This window comes from Sarcophilus harrisii, chromosome 5 (genome assembly GCF_902635505.1).
Source record: "Sarcophilus harrisii chromosome 5, mSarHar1.11, whole genome shotgun sequence".
Taxonomy (NCBI): domain Eukaryota; kingdom Metazoa; phylum Chordata; class Mammalia; order Dasyuromorphia; family Dasyuridae; genus Sarcophilus; species Sarcophilus harrisii.
In genome coordinates, this window is record NC_045430.1 from 188,427,211 (window position 1) to 188,453,260 (window position 26,050).

At 38.3% G+C, this 26,050-nt stretch overlaps 1 protein-coding gene across 6 annotated transcripts in view; it reads right to left on the reverse strand.

The window, feature by feature from the left end:
• Positions 1 to 26,050, reverse strand: part of HIPK2 (homeodomain interacting protein kinase 2) — a 268,083-nt gene that overhangs the window by 30,039 nt on the left and 211,994 nt on the right. For 5 of the 6 annotated variants that reach the window (XM_031939172.1, XM_031939171.1, XM_031939170.1 and 2 more), the window contains exons 12-13: positions 20,251 to 20,532; positions 5,965 to 6,209 (exon numbers count right to left, since the gene is read on the reverse strand). In XM_031939172.1, the coding sequence (XP_031795032.1) occupies positions 5,965 to 6,209; positions 20,251 to 20,532 (527 nt within the window). The remainder of the gene's footprint in view (positions 1 to 5,964; positions 6,210 to 20,250; positions 20,533 to 26,050) is intronic. The other variant, XM_031939169.1, reaches the window with a different exon arrangement.

A 26,050-nucleotide genomic window follows, 5' to 3' on the forward strand; every position in this document is an offset into this window, starting at 1 on the left:
AAAACACTTTGCCCCATGTTCTTCAGATTCTTTTTTTTTTTTTTTTTTCAAACTGTGAGTAGGATTCACTACTCTTATCTGTTACTGCTTCTTCACTCCATTTGCCATAGCAGACAATGACAGAAGCTGTGGGATTTCTTCTTCCTGTGTACCCATAACTATTATCCTTGCTATTCCTGCAGGTCCCTCTTTCATTGCCCCACTCCCACTGGAGGCAGTTAATACCAGTTAATATAATTCAGTGGACCTGTGATCTCATCTATGTGGACTCTGTCCACAATGGCACAGGCTATAAACCACTCATATCTTTTTTCCTCATCCTCTAACATCTTTGTCTGTATTCTCCAATAAATTCTCCCTCCAACACATTGAGACTTTTACTTTCCTCTAGATCTCTTATTTTTATGTGTGTACCTGTACATGGGCTTTTCATTGTTCTTGCTATACAGACTCATAGAAAAAAAAATTAGGTTTGAACACATATCAAGGAAACAAATTCTAGTAGCTAATATTCAGCAGGATCTTATCTTTTTCTACTGCAGATTCTTTATATTTGTTGGTAACTTCTTTCGATTAGAAGAATTTATAACGTCCTTGAGCCTCTGCTTATTTATAAAATAGGGATAATATACTTATAAAAATTTCACATGATTATTTTGAGAATTTAATTCAGTTTTCTACTGGGATTTGCAGAAATAAAAGCATTACATAAAATCTTTTATTATAATTAATATTACTGGTAATCACAAATGATCATTTGGCCTTTTTTTGGTACAGTAGCTATTATTAGAATTTCTCTGAGAACCTGCAAAAGGCTGAATAGGTTTAACAAATGTATTATCACTTCAGATGTTTGGCCTCTCTACAGATGTAAAAAGTTTCCTACTTAAATTTGGGAAGAATAGGGATTTTTTTCTTCCCAAATTTCTCAACAAAGAAAATCCTCTTGCTTCTTTAGATTGTACAACCCTTTTCTTCCCCTTTTTAATTCCTAACCCATTTGTTCTAGTAGAGTTTATCTGGAGGCAGGCATGTGGCTAATGCAAGCTTTGCTAAGGTTGGGACTATCTCTCAGGTTAGACAGTATCTTGTCAAAATTGTAATAAGGCTAAAAGTACCCTAGTGAGTCACAGCTTGGCTCAACTCCTTAAAACAGAAGTGTTCATGAAAACTTCCCAAGTGTAGCTGAACCAGATTAATATGTCACTAGGAAACATTTCATAAGCTAAATTTCATAAGATAAAAATGCAATTAAATACAAAACACAGATAATGTTAATATGTGGCTGCAGGAATGCCTCTGCATTGTGTGTGTATGTGTGTGTGAGAGAGAGGGAGAGAGACAGACAGACAGAGAGACAGAGAGAGAGAGAAACAGAGACAGACGACAGACACTACTGCTTTAGAGGATAAAGCAACCATGTGGAAGAGATAGGGGGCATAGTGAGTAGAGTGCCAAGCCTGAAGTCAGGAAGATTCAACTTCCTGAGTTCAAACCTGGCCTCAGACATTTACTAGCTATGTTACCATAGGTAAGTCACTTAACCCTGTGTCTTTGCTAAGATAAGTCCAAAAGGGGTCACAAAGGATCAGACGTGACTGAAAAAGTACTGAACAACAGAGTGGAGACTGGAGCTGGGAAAGGTGCTGAGGAGCACTGACAGGCACTGCTATCTAGAGAGTATTTCTACTTTTTTTCTGGTGAGAGATGGCAACTAGACAAAATAGAAGGTTCCTTAGAAGCCCCTCTGCGTATCCCTGAAGTCACAACCCAAGTGCTCCAGGATGCTTGCATTTTCTAGTTTCTTGAGCAAGGAACACCTATGGCTTAACTTCTAGCTGTCAGGTCTGCTCCTCATTCAGTATTGAGAGCTGAGGTAGGGCTGGTACAAATAGGATTAGAATACATAGGATCGAAAGAAGATAGGCACTCTCCTCCCTCCTCTCTCTGGTGAAAATTTCCCAGTTCTTTCTGTATTGTCTAAAACAAGGGGTGGGTGTGGGTGGGAGAGGGGGGAAGGACAGTTGAAGTGTCAGGCTACCTTTGAGAATCTTCTTGGAGAGAGTGGCAAGTTAGAAATGAATATCTTATCTTTTTCCAGAGTGAGCCTTAAAACTGATAATTAATGTATGGTCCCTTGTACTAAATTTCTATCATACTGTTAGCAATTTTACCATTTAAGAGATTCATTTGGACAAATAAAACAAACTAAGCCTTTAATAAACTAAATGCTCACATATATCAAATTTTAAATTTGTTGCTCATGTAGCATGGTGTCATTTATCCGCAACTTAGAAAAACAAACAAAAAGCCCCCAAACAAACTAGCAGGAGCACTGATGAGGCCCCAATCCAGTTTTTAATATAAAACAAGAAACATGAACCCTTCTAAAGTAGTTTTATACCTGTCTGCCACTTAAATTAAATTGGGCACGTTCTTCATGCAATCATGATCCTAAGTACCTCACCCTTTGGGCTGCTATTTTAAAGCAGAGAGACACATGAATTAAGGATGATCTCCTGAGGAAAAAGAAGTGAACTTTTCAGGGAGTGCTCTCTGGGTCAGGGCTTCTGCAGCTTTAGCTGCAGGAACATTTTCATACTTTTATGTTTCATTTCACCTTCTCAAGGCTTCAGCTGCAAGTGGCATACTTTCCTTGTAACTGCTTTGCTCATTCACAGCCACGATTTTCTATATCTTTTAACATAAAATATCAAAACAGCCAAATTTAAGCATTTACTTGAGAGCAATGGAAAACTCCAAATAATAACTGACTATTGTATTTATATTTCCTTTCAATTTTTATAAGTTTCTTTTTGTTCCCCCTCATATTCAGACTGATGGAAATGCTAACCTTTATAATTTCAGTCTTAATTTGGAATTAAAGTCTTCCTTTAATCACTTCTGTTTGGCTCTCTTCTCTACATTGAAAAGGATTTTGATTGTTTCTAAACCAATGAAATGGAAGGAATTAGTTAAGGTTTCTTCTTGTCTCTCTTAGCTTCTTGTTGTGAGAGTTTTCTTCTCCAGAGGACATGAAATCATATCTCTTCCTGTGTAGCTCTAAAACCCTGTGTATCAAGACATGATGTTCTATATTCTTGGGGCTGAAGCAGAGAATGGGTTGGGGTAGCCTTCATATCTCTTCTTTTTCATGGAGATAGTCTGATTTAATTTTAAGCCAATTTCTCTTGGCAACTGCCTTCTTTCAGAAATTATTTCAGATAAAGAGTTTACAGATACCATCTTTAAAGCTCTCTGAATGGGAGTCATGGTAATGATGTTCTTGTCTCTGGTCAAGAGTAAGTTCAAAACTATATGGAAGTGGATCCCTATATGATTAAAGAATAAGTAAAAATCAAGTATTTAACCATAAGCATGGAGTTATTTATGTAACTACTTAAACATCAAGAAAATTTTAAAAATTCATATAAATGTCAGGTAAGACAAAAAGGATCAGTTTATTAGAAGAACATCAAAAAAGGAAGAGATGTTAAACCTAAGATTGATAAGATGTGTCCCCAAACCAGGTTTCATTAGCATGTGAATAGACTATAGACACTGGAATGTTATAATGCAAACCTAATGCTTCAAAACAAACAAACAAACAAACAAACAAACAAACAAACAAGCTTAAGTAAATGCTGTCCTAACTTACTACTCATGTAATCTTCTGCAAATCATTCAACTCCTCTAGGCCCCAGTTTCCTCACTTCTAAAATGAGGGAATAAGATCAAATTCCCTCAGAGATCCCTTCCAGCTCTAACTGCATGACCTTAAGATGTGCTGGGACTAGGAAAAAAAATGATTCTAACCTCAGATTTATAGATATTTTTGTAAAATGACCTTTGATGAGGAAGCAAAACCAAAATTTGTGTCACTGATACCAGAGAAACCCTCTGAGCTGAATTAAATATTAGCCCCATTCCAAAGGCCCGACAACAGGGTTTTGAAATGGGCTGTGGATATCTGTCATAGTTTAGAGTTATGCCCCTGTAGTTATATTTAACCAGAGTATGGGAAAAACACACAGAAGACCATATATTAGTTCCTAAGCATCTAGGATACAGTGGGTGGTCAAATGATGCTAAGTGCTATCTGTAAGTACAGAGTGACAAAATTGGAGAGATGGACAAGAGCTCAGTGAATCTCAGTGTAAACAAATCTGTATTTTTCTAAAACAAGATCACAGATTTGGGATTGGAAGGAACCACAGAGGTTATCTAGTTTACTCCCTCCTCTTCTGATATTAAATAACTTGCCAAACATCAATATAGACAAATAGTGGCAGAGTCAAGATTTGAACCCAGATGCTCTGACTCCAATTTTACAACTTTTTCTACCATAACATACTCCCAGATTCAAAATAAAGTATCACTACCTTCTGAGATAAAAAATGGACGCTATTTTCTTAGTTGGACTAAGACTAAGTTGGACTTAGTTGGACTTACCTGGGCAAGTCATTTAACCTCAATTGCCTCAGAAAAAAAAAAAAAAGGAAACTATTAGGAATGGGCAAGCTCTGATAGGTGAAAGACAGGTTTGGTTATGTAGGAGAGGCAGCATATCATGTGGACAAAGTGCAGAAGTACATCCTAGTCTTCCTCTCAAAAATGAGACTGGTCTATTGTAGACTTTGAAAATCAACCGGCTGGGAAAACAGCAGCAACAACAACCAAACAACCCACCAACCTTAGAACTTCAAAGCTTAATAATGAGTACTTTTCTACTTGTCTATCCCTTGGAGTGATGGCATCAGAATTGCTTTTGATCACGTGGACTGCACATCTCCCAGAGCAGTATGTGTCAGAGTCAATCCCAAGAGAGCATTCTTTATTATTTGGTCACTCTTCCTGTGTGAATAAAATCCTTCCTGTAATTTATAACCTGTTCCTACTAATCTTCCTTTGAGCCTCATTTCCCTCATCTATCAAATGATGGAGAAGAATGCAAAGTAACTGATCTCAATGGCTGCTTCCAATTCTACCACGTGAAGATCAACTGGTCATTATTCTCCTCAAAACAACAGCCTTGGGAAACAGTATCCTGACGGGGAAATAACAGAGAGTTCCACGATCCCATCCAGTTCTGAAATTTAATGTGTCTAGCTCTATGCCTACTTGTGACAGGGAGCAAAGCCACCTCTGCGAGGAAAACCTAAAGGAACACTGGTACAGGTGGCACCCTTCTTATTTTTCCACTAGCGTGAGACTGGATAGGAATGTAAGAGGCTATAAGTTAACATGGACTGTCACACTTATCTATGTTAATTAAATTATCCCTGAGCTTTACTTTCCCCAGGTGCCATTTTTTCCTATTTCAAGACGCAGCAGAGTCCCCGTTTAGAATATGATAGAAACCCTCCTAAAGCAGAGGCATGGGAACAAGAGCTCATCTGGTTATGACCCTTTCGTTCTTTCCGCTCTTTTTGGCCTTGCCTTGGGCCTTGAAGATCTCTCTCTCACCGCCCTACAAACCAGACCCGGTGCTTACCTGTGAAGAGGGCCGACTGCTAATGGAGACGCTCCGCGTTCCCAACCAGCCCATCAGACTGCACCGAGTTACTCTAGTTTTGCGTTACTTAGTGCAGCCAGACCTCACTCATTTGGATCAGAAAGAACACGGTCTGACAGTGTGCCCTGAGTTACGAACTACTTTTTACAATTAGACAATGTCCTTATAGCCTTGCTGGCACGACGAGCTTCCTTTGCAAATCCCTTTTCCCGGGAGGTTCCAGGGGGCTCCTGGCCCCGCCCTCCCTCCCTCCTCCAGGTGCGGCCTCCTGACACGCCCCCTCGGGCCGGCCGGCCCCGTCAGCGCTCGCGCTGCCCCCCCCCCCCCCCCCCCCCCCCCCCCCCCCCCCCCCCCCCCCCCCCCCCCCCCCCCCCCCCCCCCCCCCCACTCGGGCCCAGGATAGCGGGAGGGCGGCGCTCCGGGGAGCCGCCCCGGCGCGCCCACGTTACCTGGAACCAGGCTATCACACTCCACCAACACCTCGCTGGCCTGGGTTTTCAGGGGCGGCACAATAATAGTTCGGGGATTCCCGCTGCAGTGGCTCTCCAGCGCCCCCTTGGGGTCATAGGTGTTTGCATTGTGGCCTGTTCGATGCTGCATGGTGTAGGGGCTGTTGTTGCTGGAGGAATCAGAGTAAGGAGAATCATGAACCGTGACACAGCTGATGACATTTTTTCTTTGTTTGGAGAGAGTGCTGAAAACACAAGGAGGAAAAGAATAGACACCGTGAGAAAGGCTGCAGACTGAAACATCCTCTCGCCGGTGATTCGGCAGCTCCTCCTGCGCTGCCTTGAGGCAGGGGAGCACAAAACGAGGAGATGCACTTCCCGCGCGGAGCAGAAATGGGGTCAGCAAGATGACAGTCTGTAGTAATACATGTGAAATGTTATTCTGCGGGGGAGGGGGAAGGAAGGATGGCTAAAAATAAGGGTTTATCTGGAAAAGATCTGGAGCTTTTATTGGCCTGTAAGCTCAATCCCAATCAACAGTGGGATGACAGATGGCCAAAAAAGCTAATGCAATCTTAAACTTCATTCAGAGAAGCAAAGTGTTTGGGACTAGAAAGGTGACAGTTGCATCATATTTTGCCATGGTCTGATGACACCTGGAGTGTAATTATGTTTAGTTTTGGCTACCATGAATTAGGAAGGGCAAAGGAGTACAACCGGGATAGTAAAGAAAGGGCTGAAGGCACTAAGGCTATTTAGTTTGGACAAGATAAGATTTAAGGGAAATAAATCAGTCTTCAAGTATTCAAAGGACTGTTGCATAGAAAAGGACTAGACTGGTCCAGAAGGGAAGACCCAAGACCAACGAATGGAAAGACTTTAATTTTGATGTAAGGATATCCAAAGGTAGTATGGAATATCTTGGGAGATCATGAGTTACCTGCCTTTGGAGTTCTTGAAAGAAAGGCTAAATGACAACGTTGGCCATTTTGTAGAGGGAATTCTTGACTTCTTGACTAGATGGCCTCTAATGTCCCTTCACCCTCTGAGACTCTGGATTTGAAAGAGGAAAGACTGGAAGCGGGGATCCAGGCTGGATGCTGTCTGGCTGGGAGATGATGGGGACTTAAACTAGGTTTTCATGGAACTGACAGGAAGGAGCTAGAGAATTCCCTCTACCAAAGCAGAGTCTCATCTTTTCTGCGCAACGGTCCCAAGGAGTAGCTTGGAGCGATGAGAGGCTAAGTGATTTGCTTCCCAGCTAGGACTTGTCCAGGCAGGCCTTGAGCCAAGCCTCAGAGATGGAGGCAGCTCTCTTCTTTATGCTGGCTGCTTACCATGAAAGAGGGTGTAGAGCAAATAATCAGCAAGACCAGCTGCTGACCAAGTGTGTACTCAGAGTAAGGAGAGAAGGTTTGGAAAAAGAGGAATGAAAAATGACTGTAGATTTAGAAATTAAGAAAAGATGATGGGTGGAACCTTCAGCTCAGAAAGAACATGACATTTTTACTGTTGAGTTAGCAAGAGATTCAGGGTAAAAATGGCCAAAGAATGCACCTCAGCTTTATGCAGCTCACCATATACCTTGGAGCCTGCTAGAAATCATGCTATGACCATTTATGTATATGCAGAATGCCCAAAGAAAGGTGTTCAATCTGGGCCTTCAAAGGAACTGGAGTTAGAGGAGAGGACAGGGATCTTTCCTGCATGAAAGCAATGTGTAGGAAGTGGAGTTTGCCCCATTAAACACTCTAGTGTGGGCACAAAAAGGGGAAAGTGGAACTGAAAATAGCAGAGGCTGAGCACAGCATAGGAGTTCAGTCTCCCCAAATGTTCATCCACAGTACACAATGAGATTCTCTGGGAAGTGATTTATGAAATGAAAAACCACCAAGTTTCAAGGGTTTCCAGGAAAGAAGAGCTAATTTTGTGCTGACTACTACAAAAGAAGGGTGAGATGTGTGATTCTGTGGTTCCTCTGTAGACACAGGTACACCTGGGATGCCCCCACCCTTGTCCTCATGACCACAATTAGTGGGGCAGGACTATGAGAGCAGGAAAGCAGCCACCATAGCCAAAAGCCCCTCTCCAGGCAATAGAAAAAAGGAGGGAGAATCAGAACTTCTCAGCTTTTGTCCTTAGAATGGGCTTTCTACACTGGTTTGCAGAGCTGATAAATGGTTTTAACATGAAGGGAAGTAGAAAACCTGGTGAGGTCTCTTTCGTGAGAAGCAGCGAGGCTCCAGCACTGTGGGGAATCTTCTATTCCTGGACAGCTTTCTTGGGTCTATGTTCCCTGGAAAATTCTTGTACATAAGTTTAAGCTGGAGTGCCTCTTCCAGCAAGGAACCAAGGGATTTTAAATGGGCTGGGCTATCTCTAGACCACAAAGTCAGTGATAGCTGTGTCTTGGACAACAATATCTTCTGAGTTATCTCTTAGGTACCTGTGTCAGTGGGGGGAATATGTCCATCAGAGTTTGTAGGACCCCAATAAAGTCACGAAATCCTTTGATAATTACCTGAAGCACACACAAAAGCATATTGCTTCACACTGAAATGAAACAAAATAAAAATATATTCTGTTTGATATGCATAAGCCATCTTTCTTGAATAGTCATAGGTAAAAACAGTGTGTGTATTGGGGGAGATTATAATTCACATTTACAAAGAGTTCACAGTAAGTTTTCTTTAAAAATGCCTGTAGTGCATTTAAAGCATGATTACAGCATAACTTATAGGACTGTAACTTCAGCACCAGAAAATAACCATGAGGCTATCCAATCCAATCCTTTCATTTTACAGATGAGTAAACTTAAGACTCTGGTTGGTTAGGTGACTTCCCCAAAGTCATACAGAGTATCAGCAGAGATGGGATTTGAACCCACATCCTCTGAACTCAAGGTCAATGTATGTTACAATTCTTTTGTAACATGCTAAACTTTTGAGGAACATATCACCTGTAGAGAAAAAAGGTTAACTTTTTTGTTGTTTTGATTACTATAGTAAAATATATACATACTATATGTAGACAAAGCTTAATAAGGAACATGGTAACTAGACAGACTGTAAATGGCATTCAAATTAGGCATATATGGCATCACCCATCTAAATTTGTAGATTATAGAGAAACAAATGCCAATTCAATACAAAGAAAAACTTTTATTATCTGACATTGGAATAAAAGCGAGGTCCCACAGCACTCTATTCCAGTGGAAGGTGAGGGCCTTCCTAACTTTTCTATTTCTGACAAAAGGCCATTCCTTCTGGGCTATCTTAAACCTGGGTCACAACTTCAGAGTCATTCTTGATTCTTTACCCTTCCCTTGACTCCTATGCCCAATCGATATTTCATCTCCATGTCCTCTTCCCTACTCTTTTCAGCTGAATTTAGATTCTCATTCTTCTCTTACCTGAATTCCTGCAAAATTTTCCTAATTGGCCTCTCCCTTCTCCAACCCATCCTCCATACAGCTACCTAAGTGATACTTCTAAAGCACAGTTCTGACCATGCTCACCTCTGATCAAATCATTTCAGTGACTTCCTGCTGCCATTTTTTGGGATTTAAGACACTTTGTAATCTGGCTTCAATTTATCTTTCCAGACTGATTTCATATCAGCCTACCTTACATGCTCTATATTACTAATCAAACTGGCCAGTTTCAATTCTCTCTATAGGATATGCCACCTGTGGCCTCAGTGCCTCCGTGTCTTGAGCACTTTTCCTTCTCATATCTACTTGAAATGTTTGGGATTCTTTCAAAGCTCTATTCAAGTATCACTTACTGGGCCTTTTTCTGATCTCTCCTCCCTGAAATGCTTTTGTGTCTATTTTGAATTTATTTAACTGTGAACATATTCCATTTCTCAGTAGAATGCTTACTGAATATGAATTTGAACACAGAAGAACTGATTTGTACATGGGGTCAGAGGATGGACTAGATAAAGTCACTTTCAATGCTAAGAATTTCTTATAAGAAATAACTTGCATGAGGTCTGGTATAGATTAAAGTAAAATCAGTTTTTTTGTTAATAACCTGTTAAGGAATATACCCAATACTCTTTTCAAATTCCTGAAATTCTCTTTCTGTTTGAAGTGGAAGTGTCCCCCAAACTAAAGGGGCAGTTGTTTACCTATAACAAAAACAACATTTTTAGTATCTTAAAACTATGAGATATGGAATATCATAGGCTCTGAGAAATTAAAGTAGCAGATTATCCATGGGCACAGAGAGGGTGGAGGTGTATGAGAATAAGTTACAGCATGTTACCAATGAGAAACTACAAAAATGCCTTAAAGGTTATCAGAAAGATGTACAACTGAAAAATGAGGTAGTCTAATGGTCTAGAAAAAACCAAACGATACCACCTGATGGATATCCTAAATGCTCTACTGGTACCTACCTAAAATCAAAAGACATCAAGAGCTGGCTCCCAGGATACTGGGTAAAATCCCCTTACACTGGACTTGAGAGACCATGAAGAAGAGTCATACATGGAAGTAAGCTATCCTGATGGAAGGAGTACCCACATCAATGAGACCAGAGCCAGAAAATAATCAAAGCAAGAATTAAAAAATTTAGTGAGGCAAATTGTAATTTATTTATTTATTTATATATTATATCACATATATTCTCATATATATATTTACATATATATGTTGATATTATGTTTTGACTTAATTTGAGTAGTTATATATATGGGTGTGTGTGTGTGTGTGTGTGTGTATACACACACACACTCAAGCATGAGTATATTCCACATATTTCCAGATTTGCATGAAACATGTTAAGTGTTCAGAGTTTAGGAAAAGTCTCAGTGAATCTGTTTCCTAGCATTATTTTCTGTCCATTTTAAATCCAAAAATTCCTATTTATACTTTAGTGACATTTAAACATAAGTCAAATATGAAGACATTAAAGAACTGATTTTTAAAAAGCATTAAATATTTGAGATTACAATTGAGAGTTCATTAGGTTTATTTTTGTTGACATTATTGGGAGATTCACTCTACCATTGTGTCTAATTATTGTTGATGGTTTATCAATTTTGGTATGAGTTAGTTTAATAAAAGCAATACAGAGATAGAGAGAGGGTAGCAGAGAGGTTTGTTTAAATGGCCTTGATGTCACAACACTCCTGAATATAGAAAATATAGCTGCTACAGTTCACTGATTGCATTATGTTGTCATGGCAATAGATGATTCCAGCATGATAAAAAGGAAATGGATAGCAATGAGTAAAGAAATCAGACTCAATACTGGAAACAACTCCAATAGGAACAAATACATCAAATAGAAAAAGCAGCTCATTCTAGCTAGGAAGGGGGCCTAGTCTCTTTAAAACCCCAATTCTTCATCTTCCTAGCCTTTTGTAAAAAACTATATCCTTGTCTCCCTTGTCTAACTCTATACGCAGCAAGCTTTCCAGTCCATAAGACAAGTCTTTCTTCATATTGTGCCCCTTGACCTTTTTGTGCTAATCTTTACCCACTACTTTCTTTAAGCCCCTTGACCTTTTTTTGCTAATCTCTATCCACCACATTCTTTAAGCAATAGACAAAATGGTTTGCATAAAGAAACATTCCCTGACAACCCTTACATTATTTTAATTATTCTCTCACTTTCTAATTCATGACACAGATGTAAAATTTATACTGTATTATCCACTACTAGCTTGTATTCTTTAATTGTTTCTTATATATTTTGTCTCTCAGAGCTAGAAGAGCACCATGTTTGAAATGTGAAAACATGTCATTCAGCTGAATTTTTTTAGGTTTCATTGGCTAAGTGACTTCTGAGTTTCAGTTTCTTCATCTATGAAATGAATATACATTTATATTACATAATATAGAATCTAGCAGGGTGATATGTACTAAATACTACCTATTTCATGGGGTTGCCAGCAAAATGATGGATATGAAAGCAAAACTAAATGCTACCTAAATGAGAATTATTATGATTTTAGTGTGACACACACAGCTTAATAAATAATATCTAGAATGAGCCTAAGGTCTTTGACCTGGTTCATGCGGAGGCAATATGAAGTGATAGGAGCCATTAGTTTTATGAATTATACTATGTTGTAGGAACAAGTACTTCAGACAGTCTCTCGCAAGGGAGTTGCGTCTTTTCAGCTCTACTGTATGTTTTGGCAAAACCCACAGACCTAGAAATGATCAGCTTTTGTCACTGATAGGAACAGTGGAAGCTTCTATTTGAGACTGGCTTTTAAATTTTAGCTTAGAAACAATGTACTTTATATATCGAGCCAAAAATTTTCTAGTTGGTGATTTTTTCATAAGCTCTAGCCAACAAAAGCAATTCTTTAAATTCAGTTGCTTCCTTGGGAATAATAGAATTGTTGGATCGGAAGGAACTGTGAGAGGTCATCTAGTTTTGATTCGCCAGCCCTTTGTCAGGGTAACATCTAAGCCATTACATGAAACAGCATTTTCGAATCTTTTAGTTTGTGACACATTCCTCTGCTACTTTCCCTTCTTGGTCTTACTTATCCAGGCCAATAAATCTCCTTTCCTAATAACACAATTTACATACACACACATTATTTTCCTTCTCCTATGGTAATTACTCTTCCCCTCCCTCCTCCTGCTTACCCCCAAATCAACCACTTTTCTGGTCCGAAAGTGACAGTAGGGAACAAGGAAATCCAGGGCACTGCAGCACTTCAAAGATGTCTTTGTAACTTGCTAAAGTGTCAGGACATTGGCTAGGAAACAATAACATAGACTAGCTCCTCTTTATAACATGGCTTTTGACAGTTCTAATCAACTCATCATACAACAAATTCTCAATAATGATAATACATTTGAGTCAGCCAAACAAAACTGTCTTGTCTGTCTGGATGGAAGTTAGATGTATTATTACTACTTCTAATAACCTTGTGAACATAATATTTCTTCAAACTAAAACATAATGAAAGTTTGACCAATGTTTAGTGGCTATATAATAACAAATATTAATTTATTCATTTAACAAGCATTTACTGAATTTCTACTGTGGGCATAACTTTGTATATTGTGCAAGCAGGCAATTCTTCATCTCCAAGAAGTTTACAATCCAGTTATAGGAATTAAAGGAGTCATATAGCTGTGGATGGAAATGTTTCAATGTGAGAATTAGTTCCCCTATTGTGCCTACTTTTGTTCCTCCTATGGAGGCAGATTTTATTTAGTTCAAAGGATTCAGATTGGTAGTCATTTCCTCAGTAGCTCTACTTTCATCAAAAAGTAGCTTACTTCTTTTATAATCAGCATATATTGAGAAGGGGACATGTTTTGGGTCAAAAAAAAATTTTTTTTTTTTTTTTTTTTTTTTTTACTACTTTTGGATAGTCTTGTCTATCAGATTCAGTAATCATGGTATTCTCATAAATCCACAAAACTTTCCCTAATCAAATGTTTTTCTTAGTTCAAAAACTTTTTTTTGAGGGGGGATGTGGGAGGGGGAGTCAAAACAATGGTCCACATTGAAAAAATGGTCCCTTTGGGGGCCTAACTGGGGGGCAGTTAGGTGGCATAGTGGATAGAGCACCAGCCCTGAAGTCAGGAGGACCTGGGTTCAAATTTGGCCTCAGACACTTAACACTTCCTAGCTGTGTGATCCTGAGCAAGTCACTTACCCCCAATTGCCTCAGCAAAGAAAAAAAAAAGAAAGAAAGAAAGAAAAGATGGTATCTTCTAGCTAGAAATCTATGCCTGAGGCTGCTCTGAGGATGGCAATGTTAGGGTAGAGAAGTGGGACATGGGAGAGATCTTGTAGAAGTAAAACTTACAGATTGACACTAGACTGGCTATAGGAAGTAAGAAAGAATGAGGAGTCAGGGAGAGTCTGGGAGACTATGAGGACTGTGGTATGTTCAACAGTAATAGAAAAGTTGGGGAAAAATAATGAGCTCAAATTTGTTGGATGTTTTGAATTTAAGATATCTATAGTATATCCAGATGCAAGATGTCTAACAGGCAGTTGGTGATGTGAAACTGAAGGTTAGCAGAGTTTAGGGTTGGCTAAGTAGATTTGTGAATCATTAGCATAAAGCTGATCACTGAATACATGGAGCAAATGAGATTACCAAGTGAAAATAGTATCAAGGGAGAAAAGAAAGAGGGCCCAAGAAAGAACCCATAAGACATCCCCAGTTAGAGGATGTGACCTGGATGAAAACTCAGCAAAGGAGACTGGGAAGGAGCAGTCAAGAGTAAAGTCACTAAAACCTATAAAGAGTGTATCAAGGGGGAGAAAAAGGGTGACTGACAAGACCAAGGCTAGAGAGAGGTCAAGGAAGATTGAGAAAAGGCCATTAGATTTGGCAAAGATTAGTAGTCGCTTCAGAGGGTTGCATGATGAAGTCAGTAGCAAATTAGGAGTCAAGGCATGATGAAGGCAGGGATGAGTGTGCTGAGAGTGAACTAAGGCTGAGGCTTTGTAGGACAAGTTTGGTGATATATGCTAACGGGCTAAGGGATTCAAAAGAAGTGGACAGTGAGAATTGAAGGCACTGTGGAAAAAAATTCCTTGATTTGATTTGAATTCAAATGCTGGCTTTACTATTTAGTACCTCTATATTTGGGGGGTTGGACTTGATCAGATTTAAAATTTTCCTAATTTTAAACATTTTCAAGTTCTTGTTGAAAGTATACCTGGATCATACAAACAAAGCAACTGAGAGTTGGCACAAGGAGTTGGATTCTAAAATGTGGTTTGGAAACTGAGTGTCCCTCAGAAAATCCTCAAAATGGTACTCACAATATCTCTTTATATATGTATGTTGTGTAATTACATGAAGTTACTGGTTACTAAAAATTCTGTAAGCTCCCCCAAAGGGAGTTATCATCAAAAAAGTGATTGTAAATTCTAATAGAATTTGCATCCTGTTTGAATAATGAGCTTGAGACTGGGTTTAGAAGACTAGATAGTGCAAGAAACTTTTCAGTCTCACACATAAAAGAGTGCTGTAGTATGTGCATGTGAGAGACATCTTTCAGTCTTTTTTTTGTTTTCTGAAGTCTTGTACTTGTCTGGAAGATCTGTCAGTGAAGCACAGGGCATCTGTGAAGACTATGTGGCTTGGGGAAAAGCACAAATAGTTGACTGGAAAATCTGTCAGGGCTAGTAGCTCAGGCTCTTCTCACTGATATGCCACAGAAGGTACTCCTGAAATCAGAAGTTAAATTACTAGTATGAGAACACACTAGAATGGGTAAAGCAGATATAGAAGTAGGAAATGGTGTGACAGAGGAGCTTAGAATTAAATGATCAAGAAGTCAGTAATGTAGTGTACTAGTGTAGCCTGACACTAGTAGAGCACCAGAGTTGAAGTCAGGAAGACCCAAGTTCAAATCTCAGGCACTTGTTAAAACCATGTGAAACTGGGCAAGTCGCTCAACTGCTTTGTGTCTCAGGTTTCCTCACCTGTAAAATGAAGAGCTTGCATTCAATGGCCTCTAAGATCCCTTCTAAAATAATGATCCTATAGTCAGTCTAGCTAAGCTGAGGTCAGGAATAACAGTCATTAGAACTGGATGTAAGAGGGGCACACTGGTTGGAGTTTACAGGAAGAGGAAAGTTAAGAGTCCTCGATAGCTGTGGCTCCTCTTCCTTTTGGATTCATTTGGCTTACCTGTCATGTCCCAAATCCTGATATTAACACCCATTTGGCTTCTGTTTTACTTAAAGAATACTTAAGCATTCTTATTCAAACTTTTTGGCTTACCTAATTCCCCATCAGTCAGGTTTTTTGTGAACTTTCTTGTCCTTCCATAGGCAATCACCCACCTGATCACTACATTGGCTTCTTATTTTTCTAATCAGCCACACAGGGCTTCCCGATGGGGAGGCACACATTCATTCTGTCTTTCTAAGAAAGAATTTTTAACCACTCCTGGCATTATATGAGTAATCTAGTAATCTCTAACTTTTTCCTTTCATTTACTCCACTAAATGACCACATTTTTTGCAATGCCTTTTTCTAAGTTGATCAGCAGAACAATTATAGTCTTTGCCTTTCTTTCTCATCAGAATGCTAAACTTAGTCAAGTTAGGATCACTATTACATAGTTTTCTCTTGAACTATTACCTATCCCTCATAAAGAATCAAGTATAGTATTATTGCTTTTTATCATGGATTTTAAAATTACTTTCCCAAGGAGGTATTGTCTAAAAATTTTGCCATATCTTCTCTTGATAATTTTTACTAATTAATCTGTGGACAGCTGAAATGTCCTCCATTATTATCACCAAGCTAAATTCTGTAGCTTCTGCAATCTTAATTCTTTCCAGTTTTTATTAACCTGGATAGTATATAGATACCAGCATCTATAGCTTGCTCTGACCTCCTTTGATCATTGTTCATAACCCCATTAATTAAGTATGGAACTTCCATTTACATACATTCTTCTTAAAAATACTATATTTCATTGGTTATCTTGAATTGCCAAATATATCAGTGTTCTTACAGATTGCTAAGCATTCCAACTTCAATTACATTCAACAGATATTTAGTTTGCATATTTATTAATGCAAGATTCTGGAAATACAAAAATTAAAAAACAAATTTAAACCCCAAATCCAATACAATTTTTGCTCTCAGGGAGTTTATATGCTGATGGGTAGACATGATATAAATACAAATCAAAATGATACAAGATAAAATGTGATAGAGGTTTAAAAAAAAAAAAAAAGAACCAGAACCAGACAGGGTAATTTTGAGAGATTCTGATGAGAGAGGAACCATTTTCAAATAGGAAGATCCCATAGGGTTCATGGAGATAGCCCCTGAATCAAACCATGAAGAAAATTAAAAAAATTTTTGACAGGCAAGGATGAAGAGGAAGGGTACTTCCCATAAATGGTGAGATTATTATCATTATTATTATTATTATTATTATTATTATTATTATTGCTGGGAATTGGAAAGGGAGGGGGAGAAACTGCGTTTCCACCTAGGCTGAAAATTTAACAGCCACTTATAAGTTTAATTTCACTACTGACTAGCACAGAAGTTTCGACCTAACTTCAGCTGGTTTGTCACTCCTTAGGCGGTCTGGTAGCTTCCCAATCCCAGGGGTTCACTGTATCAGTGCCATACTTAGTGTAGATAAAAGAATGGCGTTAGCCCTACCATAGCTCAGAACTTCTTATTCAAATGCTCCATGAGCCTCAGCCTCCCCAGTAGCAGGGATCACTAGTGTGTGCCACCAGGCCTGGCAATAGATTGATTCTAGGAATGCAAGAATTGGGGGAGAATAGATAAGATCAAAGAGCAGTGAATTTGGTTGCAATATAAATTGGGAGTAAAATATGACTAAGAAGTTAGATTGTGGAGAATCTTAAATATAAGGAATTTCTATTTTGTCCTATAGATGATAGGGCAATAATGAAGGGTTTTGAACAGGAGAAAGATTATTTTTACAGATGTTATGAAGGATCAGTTAGAGAGGTGATGAAGTGTGATTGGAGAGAATGATAAAGATGCAAGGGATATTATGAACAAAGGCAACTAATAATGGGACTTGGCAATTAATAGAATGTGGGGGAGCAAGGTAGAAGGAAGAGTGATAAATACAAGATTTTATGGTTGGACAATTGAGAAAATGATAGTGGAAGCAACAGAAGGGTTACAATCATTTTAATTGATTACTAGTTTTAATATTAATATTGAAGAATATACAAAACTTTGACTTTTGGTTCTAGTTACTTCTCATATTTTCAACTACCTGATTGGGGGGTAGGATACACACACCTAAAACAGAAGCATGGCACAGGGCAAAGAGGATGCTCTGCTAGAGCACATATTGGTCAAAACAAATTGTCCTTTATTTGTTGGATGAGAGTCTGTGTAATGTGTTGGCTTTTCTTGATGCCCTTCTCGTTCATCCTTACACTGAGTTTCCTACTCCTGTTCTAGTCTGTACTTTCCAAACAGGTGATCTAGCCCTAAACTTTCTGCCTTCTAGAGTTTGGTAACACTATTCTCCTGACTCTTTGGTTTAATTCTTGATTCAGACTTAAACCAACAAGTGGCTTTTTCTTGCTTCTAACACATGTCTTCTGAACTGGCCCATTTTCTCTTTACCTCTCTCTACCATCCATTCCTGATTGCGAACCTTGACCTAAATCCTGCTGGCAACATATGGCAGGTAGATTAGTTCTACCCTGATCACCAGCTGGAGGATGAGGAGAAGCAATGCAAAGTGGGGAGTGTAAATAGCCTTGACCTCAGATCAGGAGTCTTGGTTTGCACTCTCACTCCCGGGGGAAACTTGGATATGTTATGTTACTTTTCTAGGCCTTAGTCTCCTCATCTGTAAAGTGTCAGACTAAGTGACTTCTTAAGTCCCTTCCTGAAAAAAAAAATGATCCTGTCTGTTTTCTTACTTGGTATTTGTGCAGATGGATTACACTGAGTTGTGTGGTGCCTACTGTAAACAACAATGCACATCTGTGAGAAAGCTAATCAAGATATAGGAATGCAATCTTTCAACTTGGAAATGAACCTCTAACTTGGTTGGTGTGCCCCAGAGATTAATCAGTAAAAGACTTGGCAGTAGGCAGGAGCCAGAGGAAAAAAAAAAAAGAGGAGACAAAAAGGTCTAGAATCAGTGTATAGGAAACACATGGAATAAATTGAGGGACAGTACCTTTGTTAAGATCAGAACTGAAGAAAAAGGGGAACTTTCAGATGAGCTACATCATGGCAAGGCAAGTGTGGTCATAAATAAACATGCTTAGCTTGGTTTTATGAGTGACAGATAATTGGTAGGTTCCCATGGAGGGGCTGCTAAAGTGCAAGTACATTTTAACCAATCACTGTGATATTTTGTAATGATGGATGAATTACAAGAGTGAGCATTTATTATCCAATCAAAATGATGTGACTACTAATGGAGCATGATTATAATGTTGTATCTGATAATAAATTAATATTTTGAGTATGACTACAGATGTTAATGTTTTATATCCACTCATAAGATGTGTGCTTGATTGTTAATTTACTGGCTTTGTGGTTTAAGAGTGGAGTGTACACCTCCCTTGAGGCTTATTCCCACTTCACAAGATATAACAAGTAGGCTTAATAAACCCTCATGGCTAGGCTTTAAGGAGAATCCATATGCAACAACTAAAAGTGTGTGTGTGTGGGGGGGGGAAGGGGGGGGGGGTAGAGGGGAGACCTGAATTAGAGAAAGGTGAATGGGATTTAGCAAACCTTAGTAACCTCATTAGCACTATGTAATAACTATTTAAGTGCACCAGCCCAGACAGAAACTGCAATTTCCTGCTGCACAACATAAAAATCTGGGAGAAAGAGCTTTAATAGTGGTGTTAATTCAGCCTTGCAGATTTAAGCTCTCTCTTTTTCTAGGAAGAACAAGTAGTACAATGAATTATATAATTATATAACTTTCCTGGAATAAAGTGTTTAGACACTGGATGAAGAGGCAATTTGAAGTTTGTAAAATCTGGTCAGAGTCTTACCATCCAAGACAGTAAATTTGTGCTTCATTAGACACACACACACACACGTGTGTATATATATATATATATATATATATATATATATATATATATATATATGTATATATACATATAAGATTTCAAAGAACCTGAAACTGTAGTAAAAGAAAATCCTGTACTATTCTGATGTGGAGTGAGGCAGAGATCATTTGGAGCTAAAATACTATTGTTTTATTCTGTACCAATCACACCCCAAAGTGTTATACTATAGAAAATTAATTTGCCAATCAGAATTTTTTGGCTAACATTTGTGACATTCCCTAATGCAATTTACAACACTGGAGTAGGTGTCAATGACTGGCCCCTTTATGTGCTTCACAGTCCACACATTTGGTTGTTTTGCTGCCACTCATAAGTGATTTTCCATCTCCTGCCTTGGTGTCCACTGTCCCCATTTCCTCATAGAATCCTTAGTTTCCTTCAAAATTCAGCTTAAGAACTAGCTTTTGCGTGAGGCCCTTCCTTATCTCAGCAGGAGGCTAGGCCTCCTTTTGCCACCCACCCTTATGTTGACTTCTAATGTGTATGTTGTCTCAAAGACAAGGGCTGCTTTCTTCCTGATGTCGTATCCCAGAGCCCATCAGTATAGGGGGTAGAATGTAGGAAGCATTTAATAAAGGCTTGTGGACTGCTTAATAATGGGGGATTGGTCCAGATGATCCCAGAGATTTTGTTTGAACCTAACTCTCCTCATACACGCAAATGCACCCACACTCAGTGATCTCCTTGGCCCTATTACACATTATCCCCTTACCTGGTGGGGGCGTGCTTCTGTTCTTCTTCGTCATCTGTGTCACTGCTGATGGTGATGACGCTGACTGTGGGGCTGGGGGTATCAGGGATGACAATTGTCTGCCGCTGGCGCTCCTTGGTGGTGCTGGAAGCCACGTCGCCCCAGCCACACGTGACAGAGGTGCTGCAGGCGGGGCTGTTGTGCACCATCGCACAGCGGGGAGGTGTGTTCTCTTTGACTCGCTTGGACCGCTGAGGAGAAGTGATGGTCTGGGAGGAGGAAACCTCATAGGCCGACACGTTTCTGGAATGACACAAACACAAACTCTCAGAGACAAGATGGAGGCAGAGCATCATTTCCTGAATTTCAATGTTCTAGTCAAAAGCTTAAAATCTAATACTTAATGTCACTATTGTCTCTTTCCTCTGTTATATTCCACCTTCAAAGAGCTGCCAAGTTCTGTTCAGTCTCCTCCATGATATTTCTTCCTTCTGTCCCTTCCTTTACCACATTCACTGGTAATGAATTACCACAACATTCATGCCAATCCAAGTCTCAACCATTGCATTAACTTAATCTTTCCATGTCTAACCTTATTCCAATCCAATTCTATCCCTCACAGTGCTACAAGAAAAATTTTACTTATGCACAAATTTAATAAGATCACTTTATCACCCAGAATCCTTCAGTAACTTTCAAATGCCTATAAAATAAAGTTCAAAGTTCATTTAAAAAAATAACATCAGAGAATGCTTTTTTTGATGTGGTAAATTCTGAACTAAGCTTTGAAAGAAGTATAAGATTTGGCTTATCAGAGAGGATGAATCAAGATAGTACAGAAGACTCATGTTAAGCATCTTACAGAATTGTAATACTGAAAGTGACCTGGAGATCTTCTAGTCACATTCTTTTTGGTCCTATCCTATACTAACTCCTCCAGTCACGCTGCACTCCTTTCTATTCCAAAGAGAAACCATGCAGGCTTCTGGAATCACAGCTCTCATTTTAAAGACAAGGAAGCTGAGGCAATGACTTGCCCAAATCCATACAAGCAGTAAATGCACAATTGTGATGTGAGCCAGATAGTCTAACTCCAAAACCAATGAAGGCCTTTGGGTCTGTTGTACCAAACTGCCTGTTTTCTCTCTCTTTCTTTTTTAAATGTATTTATTTAAAACTAAATATAAAATAAGAAAAAAAAACACATAGAAAAAGAAAGAAAAAGGAAAAACACAACAAAACAAAACATTGTCATGTGCCCAACAGAACATCAGGAAAGATTCAAAATATATAACAATCAATTTTCTGAAAAAAGGATATATAATAATGGAAGATATTATATTCATGACTGATCATCTTTTCTTTGCTTTCTTGTAGGTTATTCTATTCTCTGCTGTGTAACTTTTTACTTCATTCTTTTTTCCCCTTTCATCCCCCTACCTCTCCCAAACCGGATACAGTTAAGCACAGATATATTTATATGTATATACATATGTATACACATATATACACACCTTCACAATACAGATATCTATATACACGTATACATATTTGCATGCCTACACTTTTACATATACATTTATAAGTACATATACATGCAACTAAAACAATATTAATATGACTGACATAATATAGATCTCTCCTGATTGAATCTTTACTTATGACTTTGTCTGAGATCAATGATTACTAGCCCTACTTTTTTTTCTTAATTCTACGCCTGATCCTTGTTTTTGGGTTTGTATGTATCTCTTAATTCTTATTCCTGCAAACTCTTCTGCTTTATTTTCAACTCTTTAACTTGCCTCATTATTACTTAACCTCTCACCACCTATGGATCCCTCCTTTATCTTCTCCCCTCATCCTTTTCCTCCCTCTTTATCCTGTTACCATTAATCTATACACATTCTTCCACTCCCATTAATACCTTCTGGACCCTGCCTAATCTCATGCCACCCTTTCCCTCTCTTTATCCCTTTCCCAATAATCTTCATGTACCATATTCAACTGCCTTAAATTTATACAACCTTTTTTACCCCATCTTATTCTGTCCCCTCCCTCCCAACCCCTGTATCTCTTTATAGATTTTTGGTAAATGGTAAAAATGGTAAAAAGGATTTTTTATCATTTCCTAAGCAGTTGTGTTTTTCAGAGTCAGATCATACTCAGCTCTGCTGCAATCTTTTCTTTTGGACTACCCAGTAACTAATGGTTTATGTTTCCATGTATAAAACAAAGAGTTTGCTGCTAAAGAGTCCCTTGGAATTTGATGTTAGCTCTTATAGGTTAAATTGACTTCAGGTTTGGTTAAAACAAAATCCTATGAGTCTGTGAGTTCATTGAATGTCCATTTTTTTCATTCACTATTATACCCAATTTTGCTGGATATATTTTTGCCTGCAGGACTAGTTCTTTTAATTGTTGATGTATAATATTCCAGAATATTAATATTCTTTTATTGTAGCTGCTGATTCCATATAATTCTAATTGTGTCTGCAGCATAAATGAATTGAATTTTTTGTTTTGTTTCTTGTAAAATTTTCTCTTTGATCAGGGGTTTTAAAAACTTAGCCATAATGTTCTGATAGGTTCTCCTTGTAGAGGAACCTAGAATGTCTCTGAGGAGGTGATCGATGGATTTTTTTTCTATTTCTACTTTCCCCTCCCCTCCTGTTCTATCACTTAGGGATAATTTTCTTTGATTATTTCTTGTATAGTTATGTCAAGGTTCTTTCTTTTGGTCACAGCTTTCAGGTAGTAGAATTATTCTTGGATTTCTGTTTTTGATCTATTCTTCAGATTTGTTGTGTTTCACATTCTCTTCTATTTTTTTCATTCTTTATATTTAGATTTGTAATTCTTGGTCTCTTACAGTTTCACTGGCTTCCCCAAGCCCAATTCTAATTTTCAAACAAACATTTTCTTTAAGTCTCTGAATCTCCTTTTCTAGTTAGTTGATTCTCTTTTTGTAATCTTTTTGTTTTTTCTTGGATGATTCTTCTTCTTCTTCTTTTTTTCTTTTAGTTTTTTCCTCAATCTCATTTGGTTCTTGAAGTTTTTTTGAGTTCTACAAATTCTTTCTTGGTGATAGACATTTAATGTTACTGTCTGGGAGATTTTTTTTTTACTTCAATGTCCTCCTCTGAAGATAAACCCTGGTCTTCCCTATTTCCATAGTAAATTTCTATGATTGGGTGCCTTCTCCTTTGCCTGCTCTTTTTGTTGTTGTTGTTGTTGTTAAATGAGAATTTATTAGTGTAACCACCTCTACTCCTGGGGTGGTGGGGATGATGCTTCTGGCTCCAGTTCAGTTTTCTCCTTTGTCCTGGAACTCCAAATCAGGATTTCCACCCTCCTGCAAGTGCCAGCATTCAGCAGCTTCCCTGGCCCACTGTTCTGCACTAACTAGACTCCTGTTCTACTCCCAGGAGCAATTTTGTTTTACTTGTGTAGGAAATCTGGAGAGTTTGGAATTTTCTGACCTCTGTCATCTTCCGAGAATATTCCAATGCCTATTTCTTACATTTGTGCCTGTGTTCATCCTGTTCTCTTTTTTTATCTCCACCTGATAAATTCCTACTCCATTCTTTAAAATTATATAAAAATTTCACCTCTTCCATGAAGTCTTTGGGGGTTACCTTTGTTTGACTTTCCAAGTCATAAACATTCACTTGTTTCTTGAAATTTGCCTATTTTTTGATACTTTCCTAAGATGCTCATTAACATAGATGATGACCAGTGTCACTCTCTCTATCAACATAAAAGGTTGATCCTAATGACTTAATATACACTTGGTTATCAGAAAAAGAACTTAACTCAGATCTTCCTGACTCTGAGGGCAGCACTCTGTCCTCTAAGCTATACTGCCTCTACATCTTGCTTATATACTCATCAGAGCCTTTTAGGGGCAATTATCTGTCTATATTTTTGATTCCCTCTCACATTCAAGTTTGTAAATTTCTTTGAAAGCTTAGTAAAACAATTGTCGAATTTTAGGACTTTATATTAAAAGGCCCAAATCTGGTGATTTTAAGTAAGCCCTCATTTCTCCTTGGAAAGGGATGTGATCTTAAAATCCCTACTTCACTTCTTGCTTAAAAAGACTTTTTATTTTTTGGAGCTGGGGAATGAGGCAATCGGGGTTAAGTGACTTGCCCAGGATCATACAGCTAAGAAGGGTTAAGTAAATGACGTTGGATTTGAATTTGTGTCATCTTGACTCCAAGGCTGATGCTTTGGCCAGTGAGCCATCTAGATACCCCTTAAAAAGACTTTTCTTGGTTTTATTGAATGGATTTGGAATTCATTGCCTTTGGTCTTAAAGCAAAAGTTTCTTCAGGCTCATTTCTCAGGGTCTGAGGTTCACAGATTTAATCTCTAAGAAGGAATTTTAGACACTATAGAAGCCAATCTCCTTATTTACAGAAATGAAACAGAGGTACAGAGATGTTTTATCACTCATGCAGAGTCACACTGCTGTCAAATTTCTGAAGTGGGTTTTCAATGAGGGTAACTGACTTTAGGTCTAGTGCTCTATCACTATATGTGATTGGTGACATATAATCACAAGTGGATTTCTACTAGCAATTCAGTCTGCTCCTTTCCAATCTGAATTGGAAACATTTGGACTTGATGTGATCAACTATTTGTGACAAGAAACACCTAAGCACATCTTCCTTGCTTAAAGTAAGGGGAAGAAAAGAGTGATTTTTTTTTTTTTGACATTTCAGGAAAAAAAAAAATCTTTCCTGCTTTCCCCACACTGCTCTTTGCTATGTACAGGCATACCTGTGCCAACCAAAAAGGAAGATTCAGGCTAAAACAACCATCTAGTCCAGAACCTACTCTGTCTTTAGAGAATCTATCAACATCTTACTGAAGAGCTTCCCAGGAAAGAGAAGCCAAGGAACAGGATAATCAGTAAAATGTCGTTAATTTTCTATTCAGCAGTCACTGGCTATGCTGTTTTCCTTTCTTTCACTAATGAATATGTTACTTTTTAGCAATACTCAATTAATGTCCCAAATATGTAACTCTATATTTGTTGTTGTTCAGTTGTTTTTTATTCATGTTTTGACTTTCTGTGACCCCATTTGAGATTTTCTGGAAAAAGTTACTGCAATGGTTTGCCATGTCCTTCTTCAGTTTATTTTAAAAATGAAGAAGCTGAGGCAAAGAGGGTTAAGTGGCCTGTCCAGGGTCACATGGATGGAAAGTATGTGAGGCCAGATTTCATTCAGGAAGAGCAGTCTTCCTGACTCCAGGCCCAGCACTCTACCCACTGGCCTACCTCACTGCCCACAGCTCCATATTTAACATTGTTCATTTATCAGCCCACTAGCATTGTTGAAGAATTCACTATGTGTCAGGTCCTATGCCAACTGTTGGAGGCCTTATGTTATTTAGGAAATATAAGAGACTGGACAAAAAAATTTAAGTGAGATAACAAATTGAGCCAAGGTAGCAAGATAAAGGATAAAACTCACAAACATAATCAGAACTCTTGTATGCTATCAATAAAGACTAAGAAAAACTAATACAATAGGAAATATTATTTACAATAAGTATTAAGTATTTAGATATTAACTTACCAAGACACATAAAAAGAAAATTACCAGTTTTGCCAAAATAATGGAAGAATTGAAATGAAGGATCTCTCTTCAACACAGGACATTGTTTAGGACAATATAATAAAAATGTTAATACTTTGCAAATTAATTAATATTTTCATTGCAAAACTAATTGGATACCAATTTTTAATTTTACAGAACCAGATAAAATTACAACATTTTTATGGAAAAACAAAGGGGAAAAAAATCTATGG